Below are 18,066 nucleotides of genomic sequence, written 5' to 3' on the forward strand. Positions count from 1 at the left end.
AAAGTGTTTCCACCAAGACTCTTAAGTTAAACAAATGTCTGAATATCTTTACATCACATATAGTACACTATATGAAAAGAGGCATCTGCAAATCTAATGATTTCAGAGCTTTTCTCATATCTAGCTTCACATTTCTAAAAGCATTTTTGTATTTGCTGTCCAAGGTTAGTTTATTTCATTTTCTGTATATTTTTATTTTATTTTATTTTATTTTTACCCTTTGTAAGTACAACAGCGTGTGAATGGGGTAGAACCCTTAAAGGGACAAATTTGTACATTACCCCTAAAAGGTGCATACTGCTACCTTAGAGAGTAGCAATATGTAACTTTTTTCCTTCACTTTTTTGTGTGAAATTTTGAAAAGTGGAAATGTGAACAGTGAATTTTCTAATATCTAGAACTTTTGAAATCCTTAAAAACATTTTGTCTTTATTTTAAACACCATACCACCATATATATATATATATATATATATAATACACACACACACAGTAGTCAACATTTGAAGTGGAATCTAAAAAGTTCATCAAAGACAAGAACGGGTGTTGTTCTGGTTTTAGGACAACTTTTATGAAAGGTTTTGATCCACTTCATATGCTGACTACTGTATATGCATATGTCTGAACTGAGCTAATTTATTTTTTATGGACTGTTAGATGAGGCTGTTTCAGTGACAGCAGCTGATATATTTGCCCTTTCAGAAGCTCTTGACTCATAATTTGCAGTGTCACTCTGTTGAACCTATTAATAAACATCCTGCACTGCAACCGAGTGAAGCTAGAAGGCTGCCAAAAGTGAGGTCAGGATTTTCCAGGAATGCACACCCCCTCCCACTAATAATCATGATAAATATGAATATAGTTTTTATCCCCCTGTTTGTTTGTTTTTTAAACTATTTGTCCTTTTGCCCGTTGCAATGTCCTGTTGATGTTTTCTAATGCCTTCCCTTTTGACACTTGAGTTGAAAAACAACACTTAATGTCTTATTTGTTCCAGTCCTTTCAGAAAACCCTCTCCTGCTGCTTTCCCTCTCTCCTGCACTCGTTCACTCTCAGCCGCACTCCACTGACTCACTCTTTCATCTTATAAAACAAAGCAGCGTATCTATCCCTCCCTTGGCTTCATGCAATGTGAAGCTGGAATCGTCAAAGCCATTTTTTGTGTCTCTCATTTGTCCTCTCTCTTTGATAGAGCCGGAGCGTTCCGCATCGAGACGTGCTAATAGACTCAAATCTGCAGGAGGCATTAAAGGCGTCCCTCACAAAAGCATTTTCAAGAACAATGAATGCATTTTGATCACAGTTTGACAGTTAATTAAATGCCCTTCCCTGGGTCCTTTAAATGTTTAGCAGTATTCCGTAAATGTTTGGGAATGAGCAAATGTTTCAAAGTAAATTTAGTTCCAGGGAGCTTTCTCCAGGAAAGGCCCATTAAGAAAGGGAGTCATTTTTCAGCACCAGCTCTCGGCAGGTATTTCCTGCGCAGTCCGGGGAAAAAAGCACTGTTTGTTTTGCCTTCCTGTTCACTTCTGCTCCGAGAGGTTTAGTTCCCGTGTGTGGGGCCAAGAAGAGCGGTGGCAAACCTCACTACCATCAAATGTCAATGCCAATAATCAGATGGGTTATTATTTGGATAGCTAGCTGTAAACATCTCAATAGTTTAAGTAACTTTAACTAACCATGCCTCACCATGAAAGTAGTTAACCTGCAAGAGAAATAATGAAGCTAAGAAGCATTTGCATTGAATTAGTTTTTTTTAAATGTTTGGACAGACCAGCGTATGACAGCTGTGTTCTTGTTTCCTCCTCCAGCCCAATGATCCAGTCACAAACATCTGTCAGGCCGCAGACAAGCAGCTTTTCACTCTAGTGGAATGGGCCAAGAGGATCCCGCATTTTTCAGAGCTCCCGCTGGACGACCAGGTCATTCTTCTACGAGCAGGTGAGTTGAAGAGGACAAACGGACAGATGCACACATAAAAGACAGAAACAGGATGGGTTCATTATGGGTTCAAATATTTAATTTAGAGGAGTGTTGAAGTTAAGCTGCTTCTAAAGGCCCGTTCACACCAAGAACGATAACTATAAAGATAACTATAAAGATAACGATATTAGCGTCCACACCAGCGAACGTGTTTGTGTATTCTAAGCGGACGCACGTCTGCTGCTTTAAATTCACGAGCTCATTACAGCAGGATTGATTCTGATTGGTTGGCAATGTTTTTATCGTTCATCAGAAAAAAAAAAACGTTCTGAAAGTGATTCCAATGATATCGTTTCTCTGTGCCTTTATCGTTATAGTTGTGGTGTGGACTCCGCTATTCTTTAATATTGAGAACGATTTTTAGAACTATATCTTTATCGTTATCTTTATAGTTATCGTGCTTGGTGTGAACGGGTCTTAAGGCTGTGTTTCAAAACCTAGTTGTTGGCTGCTTAAAAGAAAGGTTCCAAAGGTGTATTTGAAATTCATGATCAAAAATGGCTACATTTTTTATGAAAATGTCATTGCATTAGATACAATATAAAAAAGGGATCTGTAAATGAAATTGAGGTTGTGGTGTTTTTTTTTTCTTCAGAATTAACTTTATTCTTTAACTTCATTTTATTTAATTTAAGTTTTCAGCATTGACTATTAGAATGTCTCAAAAATGGTTTCAACATCTTTTTTTTTCTGCTTATTTTTGTTAAATGTATGGGCATTAGGACCTAGCAGTTTATTTGTTAATAAATGATCCAGTTTCTACTGCTGTATCTTAACGCTGGTATGCTGCCCACAGAGACCAGTCCCTAGGTTCTAAATATAGCTATGACCCTCGAAAATGCTATTTGATTGGGTAAATATGAAAATGGTGGGGAAAGGTGACGTGGTTGTTGTGGCGTAAGCTTTCAGAATAGTGTTTTTTTTTATATATATACATAAAAATTAATGTCAAATATTAAAAAGGGAGAAATAAAGTCTCCATGGGTTACAATAGTTGTGTGTTCAGCATCAGATTAGTTTCTAAGAAGTTGACAAAGTATGAGTAAGACAAATAGATGCTCTGTAGACCACCATTCTACAAATAAACTGCTTTGCTTTAGATTTCCTTTAAGGCCCTCTTGTATTAGCGAGTCATACTTATCTTCTCTGAAGAGCATCTTGAGAGGGTCTTCTCTCGATCTCTCTATGAGCTCTCAGGTTTGCTAAAAATAACCCCTTTAGCTCTGCTGTCTCACAGATGAAAGCATCTTGGCTTTTCCCGAGCTCAACTCTGGGGAAATAAGGGGAGTTGGGGTAGTTGCTAGGCAGGCTGGTTAAAGGAGCCCTGTCTCTCAGATACTTGCTTAATTCACTCTTACTGTGTGGAATGTTTTATCATGATATGTCTGTCTCTCTCAGGATGGAATGAGCTCCTCATTGCGTCATTTTCACACCGTTCGATAGCAGTGAAAGATGGGATACTTTTGGCCACAGGATTGCATGTGCACCGCAACAGCGCCCACAGCGCCGGAGTAGGAGCCATATTTGACAGGTTGGGATGATGCTTAATACATGAAACTAAATGGGAAAATTTTATATTTTGCTTTTGGAAATGTATGAGGCTTTGTCTATATGGAACATATTCAAACACGATGACTCGGAGATGATCACACTAGTAATGTTCATGACAAGGGCAGAAGAGGAACCTTGACATTTCTACCAGAGGAACGCTGAGACAGAAGGGCAGGGAGGAGCAAGCTTCCTATCGATTTACATTGATATTCATTAAATATGCAGCTTCGCTGGCAGAGGTCATGCACAAATGGTCCAGTGCTCGGAAAGAAAATGTTAAAGGAAATCATTTTGTGTGTCATTTAGGAAATAAAAAATATGGAGGATACACCCAGTGACACCAAGGGCTCTGCTTTGTATCCGTCCCCACAAAAACCTGAACAATGCTGTACAATAAAGCTATTTTAATTTTTATTATGAAGCTTTTTTTTTCAGATTTCAACTTAATTAAGGTTTGAAGAGAGCTGTAGTGGTACAAAGTTTAGTTGTGAAATATACACCAACACCGCATCAGCACCATTTGTTAACAGTAAAAATGCATTGTTCAGTGACCCCTCTAAAGAGTTGTAGTTAACCATTGAATATTAAGTGCATATATTTGTACAAATTAAAATTAAATGACTTTTTTTTATATATATATATATAACCATGAATCTAATATATTTATGCTTAAAATGTTATACTCAGCGTATTTACTGAAAACATCTCTTGCAAACTTTATTTAAAGGATATTGTTATTGGAAAAACAAGACAGAGATACAGATTAAGAAAGCCATGACTGTAAAAAAAAAAAAAGCTGTATTACCAGTAATTGGACATCATTGTCCCCAGCAGCCGTGTCACCTGACTCTGTTAAGCGCCGTGCTTAAAGACTCTCCTCTGCTCTCAGCGCCCAGAGGCTGCTTTAGCTATTAGAATACTCCCGACGACTCTGGAAGAATACATCTGTGTTAATGCCGCTCGCATTAAGATGCGCAGCCCTGATAATGTTTCTTTATCAGTTCCCCTGCAAGTGACAGCCATGGCACAAATGAAGTGGATGGTCGACTTAAACACTGGGCTCAAGTACCCCACCCCTCCATTTATTGTTCCAGGAGGCCAATTCAATTAGGTTGTGTTAAGAGTGGGAAAGCGGATGCCTCGCACCAGTGCGTGTGCTGTCACTCGGTCACACAAAGGCCAAGACTGTCAGAGGAGACGTCACCCTCTGGATCAGAGGAAGCCATGCCAATCTAGACATTTTATTGAGGCATTATAGATACATGAAAGTCACTGCCAGTCAAAGCAGTAATGTAGTAATATCTGCATTTCCCGACAGCTCATCGTGTTAGCAGTGTCCTTCATTTATAAAGATCTATTGAAAAAGCAACATTTGAAAATGAACATCACGGTTTTTACAAATGAGGTTTTAGTTTCATCCCTTCCCATAGCTTACCCCCCAAATAAGTCATTGTAATAATAAACAAATTGTATAATATAAAATGATGTTAAAAAAGAGAGAAAAGATTTCCGGGTTAACTAAAAATATGCTTAGACTTTACAGATCTTACAGAGTTGACAGTATCTCGTTTTTACGATAAATTCTCATTTGGGGCAGGAAATGGACCCCATGTTCACATGTGCTGATCATGACATATCACAGCTTCATAACTGCCATTATTTGACCTGTTTTCAGTCTTAACCTGTGTGTTTTCACCTCCTGTATATTTAGGGTGCTGACGGAATTGGTGTCAAAGATGAGAGACATGCAGATGGATAAAACCGAGCTAGGGTGCCTTCGAGCCATCGTCCTCTTCAACCCAGGTACTACTCTATATTCCCTCTTGTGACGCTGCCAGTCAGAAATATGCTCTAGCTTGATTGTAAGCACATTCAAATTGCCTGTGATGTTCCTGATCCCATCCCCTTTCTCAATGTCCAATAATTTCATGTCAGTATTTACTATATCTGTTTAAAGTTTTTGGATTTCTTAACACTGGCCAGTGAACCCCAAAGTAAACATACACTACAGTCATTAGCATGAAAGCATCTCCAATTAAATAATGAGGAAATAGTCCAGAGCATTGCTCATTTTCTGAGGACAGAGCTCTCCTCTGTTCCTTTCACTTTATTGAGATTGGAGGGAAAATACAACTCTCATTTTCCCAATTACGTTTCCCAAAACTTTTCTTAGAAAAGTTCAATATTTGAGCATATTGGTTTGGTTCCATGAGTGGTGTTTGAGTAGCTGCATTGCTCTTCTGGAACGCCGTACACTCGGAGGATGTGCTGAAGCACGATAGTACAGTTCCTACTCTAAAACCTAACTTTGTTACGCATCTTCTGCTGTTTCAGACTCCAAAGGCCTGTCAAACCCAGGTGAAGTGGAGGCGCTGAGAGAGAAGGTCTATGCCTCTCTGGAAGCCTACTGCAAACAGAAGTACCCTGAACAACCTGGAAGGTACAAGAACCACTTTCTGACCTTGTGCACCATTGCAGTACCTGGATGGCATCACGTGCACACACATATATATGTATATATATTTATAAGATTTGAGATATGAGCATTTCATAGCTCCTCAGGTCTTGTCTGTCTTTTCTGAGGCTGTATCAAGTACATATAAAAGAGCCCAACTCATTTTATTGTAAATCTGTCTTGTTTTTTCACCATTTGACGTGTGTTTTTGTGAGCAGGTTTGCTAAGCTGTTGCTGCGGCTCCCTGCCCTTCGTTCTATTGGACTGAAATGTTTGGAGCATCTGTTCTTCTTCAAGCTCATAGGAGACACACCAATCGATACCTTCCTCATGGAGATGCTAGAGGCGCCCCACCAAATGACATAATGACATAACGCCCTCCTGTCGCCAGGAGGACACAAGGGTCTGCCTTCCCAAAGGCCTTTTAGAAACTGAACACGTGACACCATTTGCCAGAGCAAAGGAACTTTCAGAACCGCCGCTCAACTCAGCGTTTCCAATACACCGTCATGGCGTCCATGGGTCAGTTTTATACTTTGTATAAAGATATAAATATATATATATATATATATATATAACACATAAGAAAAAAGATGACAATGGACTTCAAGCCCGCAGACAACAGTGGACAGTGGTGTATAAAACTATTTTTCAGCTGGTGCATATGAAAAAAAAAAAAAGATTGATTGATTGAGGTGCAGTAATTGTAGCAATGTCTTGCGCAAGCTCGTGTACGTTGGGATTTAAGATGGGAGAGATCCAGGATTCATTCAGGATTGGATAGGGCCATCCTGTGCTGGCGTGTCTGGGCACATGAAGACTTATGGGAGATAATAATAATGGTAATGCGGGTAATAATCGGGGTTTCTAACACACATTGTGTTTTTAGCCCCTGATGGGAGTTCTTGCGATTACAATCCTGCTCAAAATGCCGTTTTTCCCTCAAGGGGGCTGTTCCTGACAGAATGTTCTTGTAATTACTGTCATTTAAAAAGTGAGTGCGCTGAACAAAGAAACCCAAGTGAGGAATCACAGACTGCGTTGGTTCTCTCAGTTCACCCCGAGCATCATCAGTGGTGGGTAGGAGACGCAGAGAGGACGTGACGTCAGGATCAGATAGGAAGGGACACCTGAGGTCGCTGTGAGCAGATCCCAGTGTCTAAAATGAGCCACACTGAGTTTTGGACTACGATCATTCACACTTTTTCCATTATGCACACGAAACACGAGCTTTTAAAAATCCAATCTGCCTGTTCTCACAGAGCCCATGATGCTGAAACGTGAATGACGTAAACCACTCCCACTGTGTCTCATCTGTATACCAATTCACCTCAAGTGGTTTGACATTTGTACAGTTTATTACAACCAATTCAGTATTGGTATCCTGTATTTTTTGGATGATTTTTCAAAATGTTTGTTTGCCGTTACCTCTCGTTCAGTTACTTTTACTATGGTATATTGATTTCTTTTTGTCCCCCATTCACTCCTTCTTCAGCCTTTCGCTCGGGCCATCTCATGCATTCAGGTCTTGCAAATCTGTTTTATCATTAGGATGTTTCTAAGCACTTAACCTCGTGTTTCAAGTCCCATTGTTGTGTTTTTGGGGCTGCCTTTTTTTATGAGGTATCATGTTTTTTTTGGGGTCTGTAATTTGCCATTTTCAGCTGGGGTTTTTTGTTTGTTTTTTTTTTTTTTTATTCTGTATGCTGCTGCTGCTGCTAAACTATGCATTTAGTTTTTTTTTTTCTCCCAAAGACTGTCCTTAATGAGGCTGATTTTCAGACTCTGGCAATGAAAGACCACATGTGGACAAGTTTAAACCGCCAGGACCAAGATTCGAGTCTCCAGCAGAGATATTAAGGTTTCGCATAGGGTCGAGGGGAGCAGTACTGCTGGGGAATAATACTGAGGCAATGGGAGAGCTGAGACTTCCACCTAGTGGTGGATATGCAGCACTGCAACATTACTTGAATTTTGTACAAGTATTTAATCGGATAAAAGAAGTAGCACTTTTACGTGATATTATCAATGTTTGTTTTTGTTTAAATGCAGTCTCACAAGGGTCTTCAGCAATAGCATGAATTAGATCACTCGAGATGGTTTATCCAGAGTGAAGGCCAACCAACTTAAATCAATACTGTTTGTTAAGATGCTTCTCTATTGCATTTCTGAAAATCAGTTTTCGTCCTCTTACCCTCATTTCCTTTGCGTGGCAAATTAGTTTTATTGGCTTCACTAGACTTTTTAATGGATGAGGATTTTGGATCACTGGCATCTTGAAGCCATATTCAGGTTTGTGATCAAAAACGTTCTCCTGTTGGAAATGGAGTGATGGAGAAATGATAACCTAGATAGAATTAATACATACGCAAATGCTTTATAACATAAAGCTATATTTTGTTTATATGTAAATGTGTGTATATTTCTAAATATGAAAGTATATGAATCCATTCTTTAAATGTTTTCCGAACAATGTTAGTAATGGAGCCAAGCGTTTTTCCTTATTGATTAAAGCCAGGCGTAATTGCACTGTTCTCAGATACTAGAAATGTTTTTAATTGCTGAAGCTTTTGTGTTCAGCCTTGAATTACACACACACACACACACACACACACACACACAAAAGGACAATTTTTACCAGCAGTTCAGAACCCTAAGAATTTGTACACCAGCTCCTTGACTTATGAATCATTTTATGTTCACAAACCTTGAACAAATGTCTTGTTAGTAAAAAAAAAAAAAAAAAAAAAATCTGAAGGAACCTGTTGCATAGCCACAACTAGTGAGGATAAACTCTGACCCTGACACAATCACCGCTTCAGTCGTCACAGAGACAGGACCTTTTAAAAATGTTGAGAAAATCATAGGAAAAAAAATCTATTTTTGTACAAATGTAATTTTATCTCTTGCTTATATAACCTCCCTTCCTTCCTCTTTCTGTGGGCTGTTGTGTACATTGTGTAAAAGTTGATCTGAAGTGGGAAAAATTTCAAATCGGAGCATTTGAAAGTGGATTGTGTGAGGGATGACGTCAAATCAGACACCTTCACCCTTTTCACAAACACTTTGCCTTTTGATTTCCTTCTTTCCCCATCTCAAAAAGAAGGACTGTCCTCATCATATTTTGTCTCATTTTTAATGAAATGGATGAAGTCATCTGTTCTACTTTGTGAGTTGTTCTTTGATGTTTTGTCTTTCAATCAAATTAAATGTCTAATGACAAATATGATACGTGTTATGTCTTCATTAAACTAGTTGGTCCTAACAAACATTTACTATGAACTCCATTATAGTAAGGAAGTTCTTGCCTCATGGGGGGGGAAAAAAATATGTATGAAGGTTTTATTTTGTCATGGGTTTATCAGAATTTTCCAACTCTCAAGTTAAGCCAGCCAGAGTTGTAACTACATTGGGTTAGGTTTTATCTACAAATACAATACGATACTAACCCCCCAAGCATGTTCTGTCCGAGTAGGCAAGGTAGGCAGTGTAATCTGATAAAAAATCATATCAAGATGCATGTTTGTTTGTCATTCATCCCGCTCCTCACCCACTGTTCCCTCTTCTGACCGCTGCTGTGGACTGGGTCCAGCCTGATTCCTCTCTCTCTCAGCCTTGCTTTCTGTTCAGATTGCTCTGGGATTGTATTTTGTAAGGAAGTGAGTAATTAATTTGTCCATGATCTTACAGTAGCTAATAAATTAACGATCAGCTTGCAGAATGATTGAGAAAATATAATCCCGTTTCTAAGCATCTCAATAAGATATTTTGTGTGAAATAATGAACATTTCAAACTAGTATTGTCAGCTATTTTCGAATTTAGTCTTAGTCCCGTGTTAAATATCCTTGTTAGTTTTTGTCGTATTTAGTCAACTTTATCCTATTTAGTTTTAACAAGTCTCAACATTTTATTCTGGTTTTAGTCAATGTAAACTTGTTAATAATATTATTATTAATTGACTGTACAGCAGAATTAATTTTAGCAGCCATTTTTTATTAAGTCTTGGTCTTATTCAAATGTACATTTCAGTTATAATTAGCCAACTTTTTTTGTTTAGTCAAGTTTAAAGGGGCCATCGGATTCTATGTGCACTTTTACAAGTTGTTTGAACTGAAATGTGTGTTGGCAGTGTGTGTAGGCTACACCTAAAATAAACCACCCTAAAATGATGAAAATCCACCCAGTGTTTTTATTTTTCTCATTTCCACTTTCTCAAATCAAGCTGATCTCAGCCGGTTTGTGTGGCGTCACTCAGACAGGCCCCTCCCTCCGTAGTTGGATTGACAGTAGCGTTTCAGCACAGACTGGACTGTTGGACCCTGAGTGAGATATCACCAGTCCACCATTGTTTCACCGCTGGAGTAGATGAAGAAGACAAGAATGACTCCTAAGCGATTGAAGTGTTCTGTTGTTGGATGTAATAGTGAACACAGCAGCCATCATTTAGTAATCCAGCTTCACCTCCAGAAGATGTGAGTATAAGGTTTCTTAATGAATCTTTGCCATTTGCCTTTCCTAATAATGTGCTAATTAGCAAGTTTAAGATAAAAGTGTCTAAAGTAAACAGTCCCTCAGAGCATGAGAGCAGCTGGAAGAGAGGGGCGGGGTCAGCAGAGCTCATTAACATTTAAAGGTAAATGCTACAAAACTGCTTGCTCAAAAAAGAAAAAAAAAAGTTTGACATCGAAAAAATGTTGTCTTACACAACCATTGAGAAATTTTAACCAAAATATGTTACAGACTTTTCATTGAGACACTAAAGAACCATATCACCTTGGAAAATGGGCATCCAATGACCCCTTTAAGTCAATGAAATGTATAAGCATTTTAGTCAGGTTTTAGTCAAATTTTCATCATGCTGAGCATTTCTGTTTAAAATACATACACTATAAGGAGAATAATCCTGGAATGTTTTCATCAAAAACCTTAATTTCTTTATATTATATATTCTAATATGAAAATTATTTTTGCTCAAAATTATAACTAATGATGGTTGTCATTTGAAAATTTTACTTTTGTATTTCAGCTATTAAACTTTAACCAGTAGTACATGGTGTATTTTACCTCATCTAGTGTACTGTTTTATTATAGGCTTTTAATTATATAAATTAATACCAAATACTTATGCAATCTCTCTGAATACATTTTAGTCTCCTCTTATTTCGCCAATGAAACTGCATGTTGATATAGTCTTAGTTATCGTTTACTGACCTTGTAGTCTCATCTTAGTCATGGGAAAAAAGTTTTGTAACACTAGTGTCTAAACAGCATGGTTTTCAAACTTTATCAGTTGTGTAAATGCATGGATGACATTGTGCTGGATACAGGTAATAAAAAAAATCTTTATTGAGTCACATGTCATGTCAAGTGACTAAATGCAATACAGAGAGAATTCCTCATGTGGCCCTTAATCATCACTGCAGTGCACTGGAAATCCAGCCGAGAACAAGAGAACAGAGAGAGTCCAGAGGCTGAGGATGGGTTGATACCAAACCATCATCCACATCGAGGAGGAAAAAGAAAACACTCAAAGTACTATCACCTACTCGAGACACTGTTAAGACCACAGAATAGAGGTAAACATATCAAAGAACAGAGAAGCAGCAAGTATGTACACAAACTGTCAGATACAGAAAACATCTCAAGGTTCTAAATACATCCAGACTGCTTTTGGTCAAGATCTATAAGGTCATGGCATATTCACCTTGCAGCAACACTCCTGCTTGCATAAGTTGTGCAACTGAAACCACATACAAATAATAGTAACTGAATGTGTTTTACCAGATTGTGCAGGTAAGAATAGTTTTGTAGCACAGAATGAACATTTGAATTTTGTGTAATTGAAGTCTACTAGAAACCTTTCCTTTTAACCCGATACTTTCTCTGAAAGCTCTGACCAAACTGCTGCTCCATCCCAATATATTGTACAGTTTTATTTTTCATAAGCACCAAAACTGATATAAACATAGGTGCTACAGCTGTAGGAATATAGTGAACGTTTGGCATACATTATGTTTGCAACAGCTATAAGCTTTCATAACAAAAGAGAAAGTTTTATAGTTAGCACTGCCAAGACGATATTGAGCCACTGAAAGCCACTGAAAACCATAAATGATGTCTGACAACTAGCTTAGCAACTATAACACAATGAATCGTTTTAATTGCAGATTTAACAATTGTGTTTTGGTGCTGTACAGAAATAAACAAAAACAGTGGATGTTCAAAACACCCTTCTGCCAGACAACACATTTCATACATGGAGGTTTGATTTGACACTTGTAAGTCAAGGGAAGTCTTTGAGGTGGTCACAGCTGAGAAGTTGGTGAAACCTCTTTTCGGCCAAATAATGGTGTGAAGGAAATTGCTCATATAAATGCCACAAATACAGGCAGAGAAATGCAATACTCCAAACATTTGTTAAAATGGCCACTTAAAATGTGCCTAAGGCACTCTGCTGGCTTTAGGAAGTGTGCAAACCACTGATAGACAGATAGATAGGGGTCATTCTACAAAACTTACAAAAGAAAAACAAACAAAAAAACAATACACTCTCTTTGTCCTAACAGGTCTGTGAGGTTCAAAGAAGCTGCCTAGATTTACAGACTGGTGAAAAGTTTTGCTGGATGCTTAAACTGATGAACGAGAGCTGGCGGCAAGGTAGAGAGAAAGTTACTGCTTTAGTGCACGTGAGCAGAGAGAGCGTGTTGTGTTAGGAGAGGGTATGTTGGGCAAGGTCACGTTCACCAGTCCTCTCGCTGAGCCTTGATGTCAGTGTGAACGGCCTAGCGTGACCTTTCAAATAAACATAACAGAAAAGTCCCCCCACACACAAAATGAACAGTACAAAATTAAAAAATATATAATAAAGTAATAGAAGCTTGAAGCTTAGCAGTCGCTCCTCCAAAGTTTGATGGTTTTGTCGTTTTCTAGTGCTGCTGATGCAATGATGTTTTCTGTGGGGTGACATGCGGTTGAGATCACCACATCTACAATGAAAGAGATTATTTAAACAACATTAGAAGTGTGCACACACACAAATGTATGTTGTTTATGCATATATATATATATATATTAGGGCCGGGACTTTAACGCGTTAATTGAGATTAATTAATTACACAAAAAATAACGCGTTAACTAAGATTAATTAACTACAGAAAAAAAAATCCTGCATTTTTAATAACTTATTTTTGCACCGCGGAACGTTTCTCACTGGATGAGTTTCGGCGGGACCGACTATACTGAAGCACCAACTAGCGTTCGCATATCACCGCAGCAGCACATTGAGCCTCAAGTATCACCTAAACGCAAAACATATAGCAGCTAGCGTGGACTTTACACTTTATGTTGAACTATGTATTATTTTGTTGGTGCAACAGTTTATGTTGAACTTTATTGTTTTGGCCAAGGTTATTGAGAGTTGGACTTAGTATGTTATGGCCTCTTAAGCAACAGAGAGATGTTTTCTAATAGTCAGTGTTTCCAATGTTCTGAATGTAATTGACAGTATTGCGTTTTACTTAAAAAAAACACTTTACAGAAGGTTCCAGCACCTATAAGCTACCTGAATTTCTGAAATGTACTATTTCTAAATTGTTTCTAAATATGCTATTGATACACTTCATGGCAAAAATTGCACTGGTCTGCTAGACTTGGTTGAACAAAAATAAACAATATTTTGTTGCTTATGTATTCAGTCATTATTCAATGGTATACTACTTCTCACTGTTCTCAGGTCAAATATTTATATGCGATTAAAATGCGATTAATTTCGATTAATTATTTACAAAGCCTCTAATTAATTAGATTAATTTTTTTAATCGAGTCCCGGCCCTAATATATATATATATATAAAACGACAACAATCAACTATGATAAAAATAGAATAAATGAATGAGAAAAAAAAAAAGGATGACGGAAATCTGTAAAATGTAGTACTGCCTACCATATTTTCCGGACTATAAGTCGCACTTTTTTTCATAGTTTGGCTGGTCCTGCGACTTATAGTCAGGTGCGACTTAATTCATCACAATTAATTTAACATGAACCAAGAGAAAACATTACCATCTACAACCGCGAGAGGGCGCTCTATGCTGCAAAGTGCTCCTGTAGTCTACACTGAGCAGCATAGAGCGCCCTCTCGTGGCTGTAGATGGTAATGTTTTCTCTTGGTTCTTAGTTCTAAATAAATGCGACTTATAGCCAGTGCGACTTATATATGTTTTTTTCCTCGTTATGACATATTTTTGGTCTGATGCGACTCAGGTTCGACTAATAGTCCGAAAAATACGGTAGCTGGAAGGATCAATAGGAAGTCTTTAAACTGTAGGGCTTGAGCTTTCAGTTCCTACCTGTGTGCCCCTGTAGTTTCTGTACGATCTCCTTGGTCTGAAGGTTCCAGATATAGACCATGTTGTCCTCTGAGCCGGAGACAATCCACTTAAGAGAAAGCAAATCTTTAAAACCTTTTCTACCAAAATGTGGAAATTTCATTGAACACTTTTGTGAAAAAAGAAAAAAAGAAATAAACTGAGGAGTATGCTCAATGTTTGTGTTTAGTGTGAGGTGCTCAGCAGCTGATTAGTACAGTGTAGTTCCAACATACCTTTCCACCAGTGACAGAGAAATTTGCAAATATGCAGTACTTCTCATTTTTATGACCGGTATATGTTTTCAAACACTAAACAAGAGAAAATTATATTGTTACACACCAATAAAGAATTCTTGTTATCAATTAAAACAACGCTCCATCTAAACAGAAAAAAACGAACTTACCTTTCCTTTGCTGTAGTCCCAAAGCTTCAAAGTGCTAAAACAAAGGGAATGCAAGTGTCTTTTCAAAGGGCATGGATAAATATAAAATATATATATATATATATATATATATATATATATATATATATATATATATATATATATATATATATATATATATATATATATATATATATATATATATATATATATTTTTTTTTTTTTAAATGAGCAGAATAAAAGGCTCGGAATAATGAGAAGTCTGTGACTCACTTATCCAGAGTGGCAGCCAGTATGTATTTGCCATTGGGGGAGAACTTCACAAATGACACGGGTGGGTTGTCATCATCTAATGAATATTTGCATATATATACACACACATTATAGTGCCTGTTTATTCTTTTAATCTCTTTATTCTTATTTAAGATGCCATTTTATGCTTTTACTTTTTTTTTTGGCTTAATGTTATAGATGTTTGATAAGAATAAGTTTCACAAACTCTTTAGAGGTACAAATAGTTGCTTCTGAACTGGTCTGAACAAGTGCTTTTGTGTAAAAGACTGGTCAACTTACCGATGAGTGTTTTAAGGCACTGGCCTGATGCTGTGTCCCAGATACGGCTGTTTAAATGTCACAAATAAGCATGTATGGTTGTTATTTATTCATCTCTGACATATTTATCCATTCTCAAAAAACAACAACAACAACAACAAAACTCTCACAGCCAAAGCTGACTCACCAAAGTCCATCATAACTGCTGGACACAATCAATGAGCCATCTCTGTTGAAATGCACCTAAAACAAAACCATTTTAAAAAGGAAAATATCATTTAAAGCATATAACCCACCGTACACAGTATCTGATCATCATAGGTTCAGTATAAAAGCACTCACTGCAGAGACGGGGTCCGAGTGCGCTGGCAACGTCTTGAGACACTTGCCCGTTTTAACATCCCAAATCCTCACACTCTCGTCAAACTGGCGTGGAGATAATAATTAACATGTATGTTTGCCCGAATTAACAAAACAGTGAAATGACAAATAATTGTGGGTGGGCTTACAGATCCAGATACGATGAGGTTGGACTGGGGGTTGAAGTTACAGCAAAATACATAGTTACTGTGACCCTTCAGTGTCTTTAAACATTTCCCCTGGTGATATACAAAAACAGAACAGGGAAAAGAATTATCATAAATTGTGGTGTCATATTATACACACACACATGCATATATCTGATATTCAGAAGTTAGGCTTTGGCTTGTGTTGTTGACTTACAGAGCTCACATCCCAAATTTTCAGTGTCTTGTCATCGGAAGCTGAGACCAGGAGGTTGGAGTCAGAGGACCAGGCCACGTCTGAGATGCCCTGCAGGTGAGAAAAAAAAAAAAACCACGTAACATTAGACAACTCACAAAGTATAAGCAGCACTACTCTGAAATTATGGATCTTTTGGGAAACTCACAAGTTTGTGTCCGGATATCGTCTTTTCAAACTTGCCATCATATGCACCCCATATTTTGATCAGTTTATCAGCAGCTGGATGAAAGGGAAAAAAACACCCAAATTTTATGACTTTTCTTTCACCACACAGCTATTGATCTACAACAGAGTTTCCCAAAGAGGGGTTCATGAAAAACAAGTAAATCGTAAAATGTTCAATTAAATTATATAAATATTAATAAAAACCTCAAATAAATCAATTAAGTCGAGTTTCATTAAAATAATCTTACATTCTGTTTTGAAGACTAAAGTCTTATGGGTTTGGAACAACATGAGGGCGAATCAATGACAATGTCATTTTTTCCCCTTTAAAATCCCAAGAGAGATTTGATGTTTTGGGATTCCCTGTTCTTTAACACATAACTACTTTATCTTAGAATCAGTGCTGTACTAGTACAAGTACTTACATGAGCTTGCAAGCCACTCCCCACTTGGACTGAACTTGACGGAAGAGACTGCTTTTGTATGGCCAGCCAATGTGAATTTCAAGGTATAGTTTGGCTTCACAGGTGCTGACTGAGATAGAGCAGAACTCACATCATTGATGATGACACATTGAATAAAGAAATGACATTGTCACAGATCATATTAGGTACATTTCTGCAGTAAGTATATCTCTTGCATAATATAAAAATCATCCAAAACCAAGCAGAAAACAATTCCAAACTGTGTTCCCAGTGGTGTTTTACCTTGGTCTGGCTGGCGGAGGCAGCTGATGCCGGCTGTGTTTTGGTAGCCTCGGTGTCTGGTTTCTTCTCCTCAGTTGCCATGATGAGCAAATTGGAGAGAACGGGTTTACAGAAGCAAGTTTAATGTCAACCTGTCTGTCCAAAAGAGAAGTGCTGATGCAGTCTTCTAATTCAGATGACACAGAAAGGATGGAGGAATTCAGTTAGATGTTTACTAAGTCTGCAGGCTACATGTAAAACTAATGAGCACATGCCAGTCAGTGTTATCTGTCACAACATCTCTCCAACATAAACACAATGCTAATACATTTCAACCCAAGTTTATATTTTTAATTTACATTTTCAAATGTACTCATTTTCGTATATATAATAATTTTCGTACAATAATATATATTATACGGAAAAATATAATAGCAGCCACCAACGCATATAACTTGCTACTAGCATACACATAAAATAATGAGTTAACAGTGTTTCATCTGCACAACACTAACGGCAATGTGAAACTGACCGAAGTCAAAAAAAAATCCGCATAAACACCAAAGTTCAAATCTAGACCGCGTTTACAGAGCTCGTGTCTGTGTCAGAGGAAGATCTGTAAAAACACCATTACTGTAAACGTTAGCTGCTAGGCTATCAACGAGACACAGGGCCGCAGAGGAACCGTAGATCACCTGCAACGCATTTATCCCTGCAATTAACGAATCTTCGTGCCTAACGTCATGGTTAACCGCGATCGTTTTGTTCATCCATCCCCAGCACAGTAAATATATTACAGATTGGTGGATCTCTTTTCTGTGCACGCATGCCTCTCTTCGATGTCTCTCCATACATTCAGACAACAAAAGCAGCGAGTAAACTCACACACCGGTGGCTGCTGAGGGTGTAATAAAAGCTGCTCTCGGCTACTGGGATGAGTCCACTGCTAGGTTTGGATACAGATTTGTTCATGAATCACGCGACAGGTCGTTTTGATTGTGCAGTGAGGTAGTGATCGGGCTGAATACTATGGTGGATGAGCGCCTTTCCATCGTAGGCTCAGGCGGTAATGTGGCAGTAACATCAACTGCGCACGCGCAGATCTCAACGGCGGGTCAAGAGGGACAGTTTGTTTTTTCCCAAACGTCGAGCCACAGT

General features: G+C 37.9%; 2 protein-coding genes across 8 annotated transcripts in view; one reads left to right on the forward strand and one right to left on the reverse strand.

Moving 5' to 3' along the window:
* The window catches only part of LOC127941792 (retinoic acid receptor RXR-alpha-A-like), a 128,865-nt gene extending 119,651 nt beyond the window's left edge, over positions 1-9,214 (forward strand). For all 4 annotated transcript variants that reach the window (XM_052537202.1, XM_052537204.1, XM_052537203.1 and 1 more), the window contains exons 7-11: positions 1,811-1,940; positions 3,381-3,513; positions 5,245-5,336; positions 5,868-5,973; positions 6,207-9,214. In XM_052537202.1, the coding sequence (XP_052393162.1) occupies positions 1,811-1,940; positions 3,381-3,513; positions 5,245-5,336; positions 5,868-5,973; positions 6,207-6,354 (609 nt within the window). In that variant the 3' untranslated portion in view covers positions 6,355-9,214. The remainder of the gene's footprint in view (positions 1-1,810; positions 1,941-3,380; positions 3,514-5,244; positions 5,337-5,867; positions 5,974-6,206) is intronic.
* A 2,097-nt stretch (positions 9,215-11,311) lies between these two features.
* On the reverse strand, positions 11,312-18,054 carry LOC127941793 (WD repeat-containing protein 5). 4 transcript variants are annotated; one of them, XM_052537208.1, is made up of 14 exons: positions 17,798-18,054; positions 16,930-17,092; positions 16,648-16,756; positions 16,203-16,276; positions 16,016-16,105; positions 15,802-15,891; positions 15,635-15,718; positions 15,480-15,535; positions 15,314-15,360; positions 15,014-15,089; positions 14,762-14,795; positions 14,592-14,666; positions 14,338-14,425; positions 11,312-12,975 (listed from the first exon to the last, which is right to left on the reverse strand). In XM_052537208.1, exons 2-14 carry the CDS (start codon positions 17,008-17,010, stop codon positions 12,875-12,877), a joined length of 1,005 nt encoding a protein of 334 aa, XP_052393168.1. In that variant the 5' UTR covers positions 17,011-17,092; positions 17,798-18,054; the 3' UTR covers positions 11,312-12,874. The 4 variants fall into 4 exon arrangements, with proteins under 4 accessions (XP_052393168.1, XP_052393170.1, XP_052393169.1 ...); XM_052537210.1 differs by having other exon boundaries at positions 17,794-18,054; XM_052537209.1 differs by having other exon boundaries at positions 16,930-17,095; positions 17,794-18,054.
* Positions 18,055-18,066: the final 12 nt, after the last annotated feature.

Source organism: Carassius gibelio, chromosome A21 (genome assembly GCF_023724105.1).
Source record: "Carassius gibelio isolate Cgi1373 ecotype wild population from Czech Republic chromosome A21, carGib1.2-hapl.c, whole genome shotgun sequence".
NCBI classification, from domain to species: domain Eukaryota; kingdom Metazoa; phylum Chordata; class Actinopteri; order Cypriniformes; family Cyprinidae; genus Carassius; species Carassius gibelio.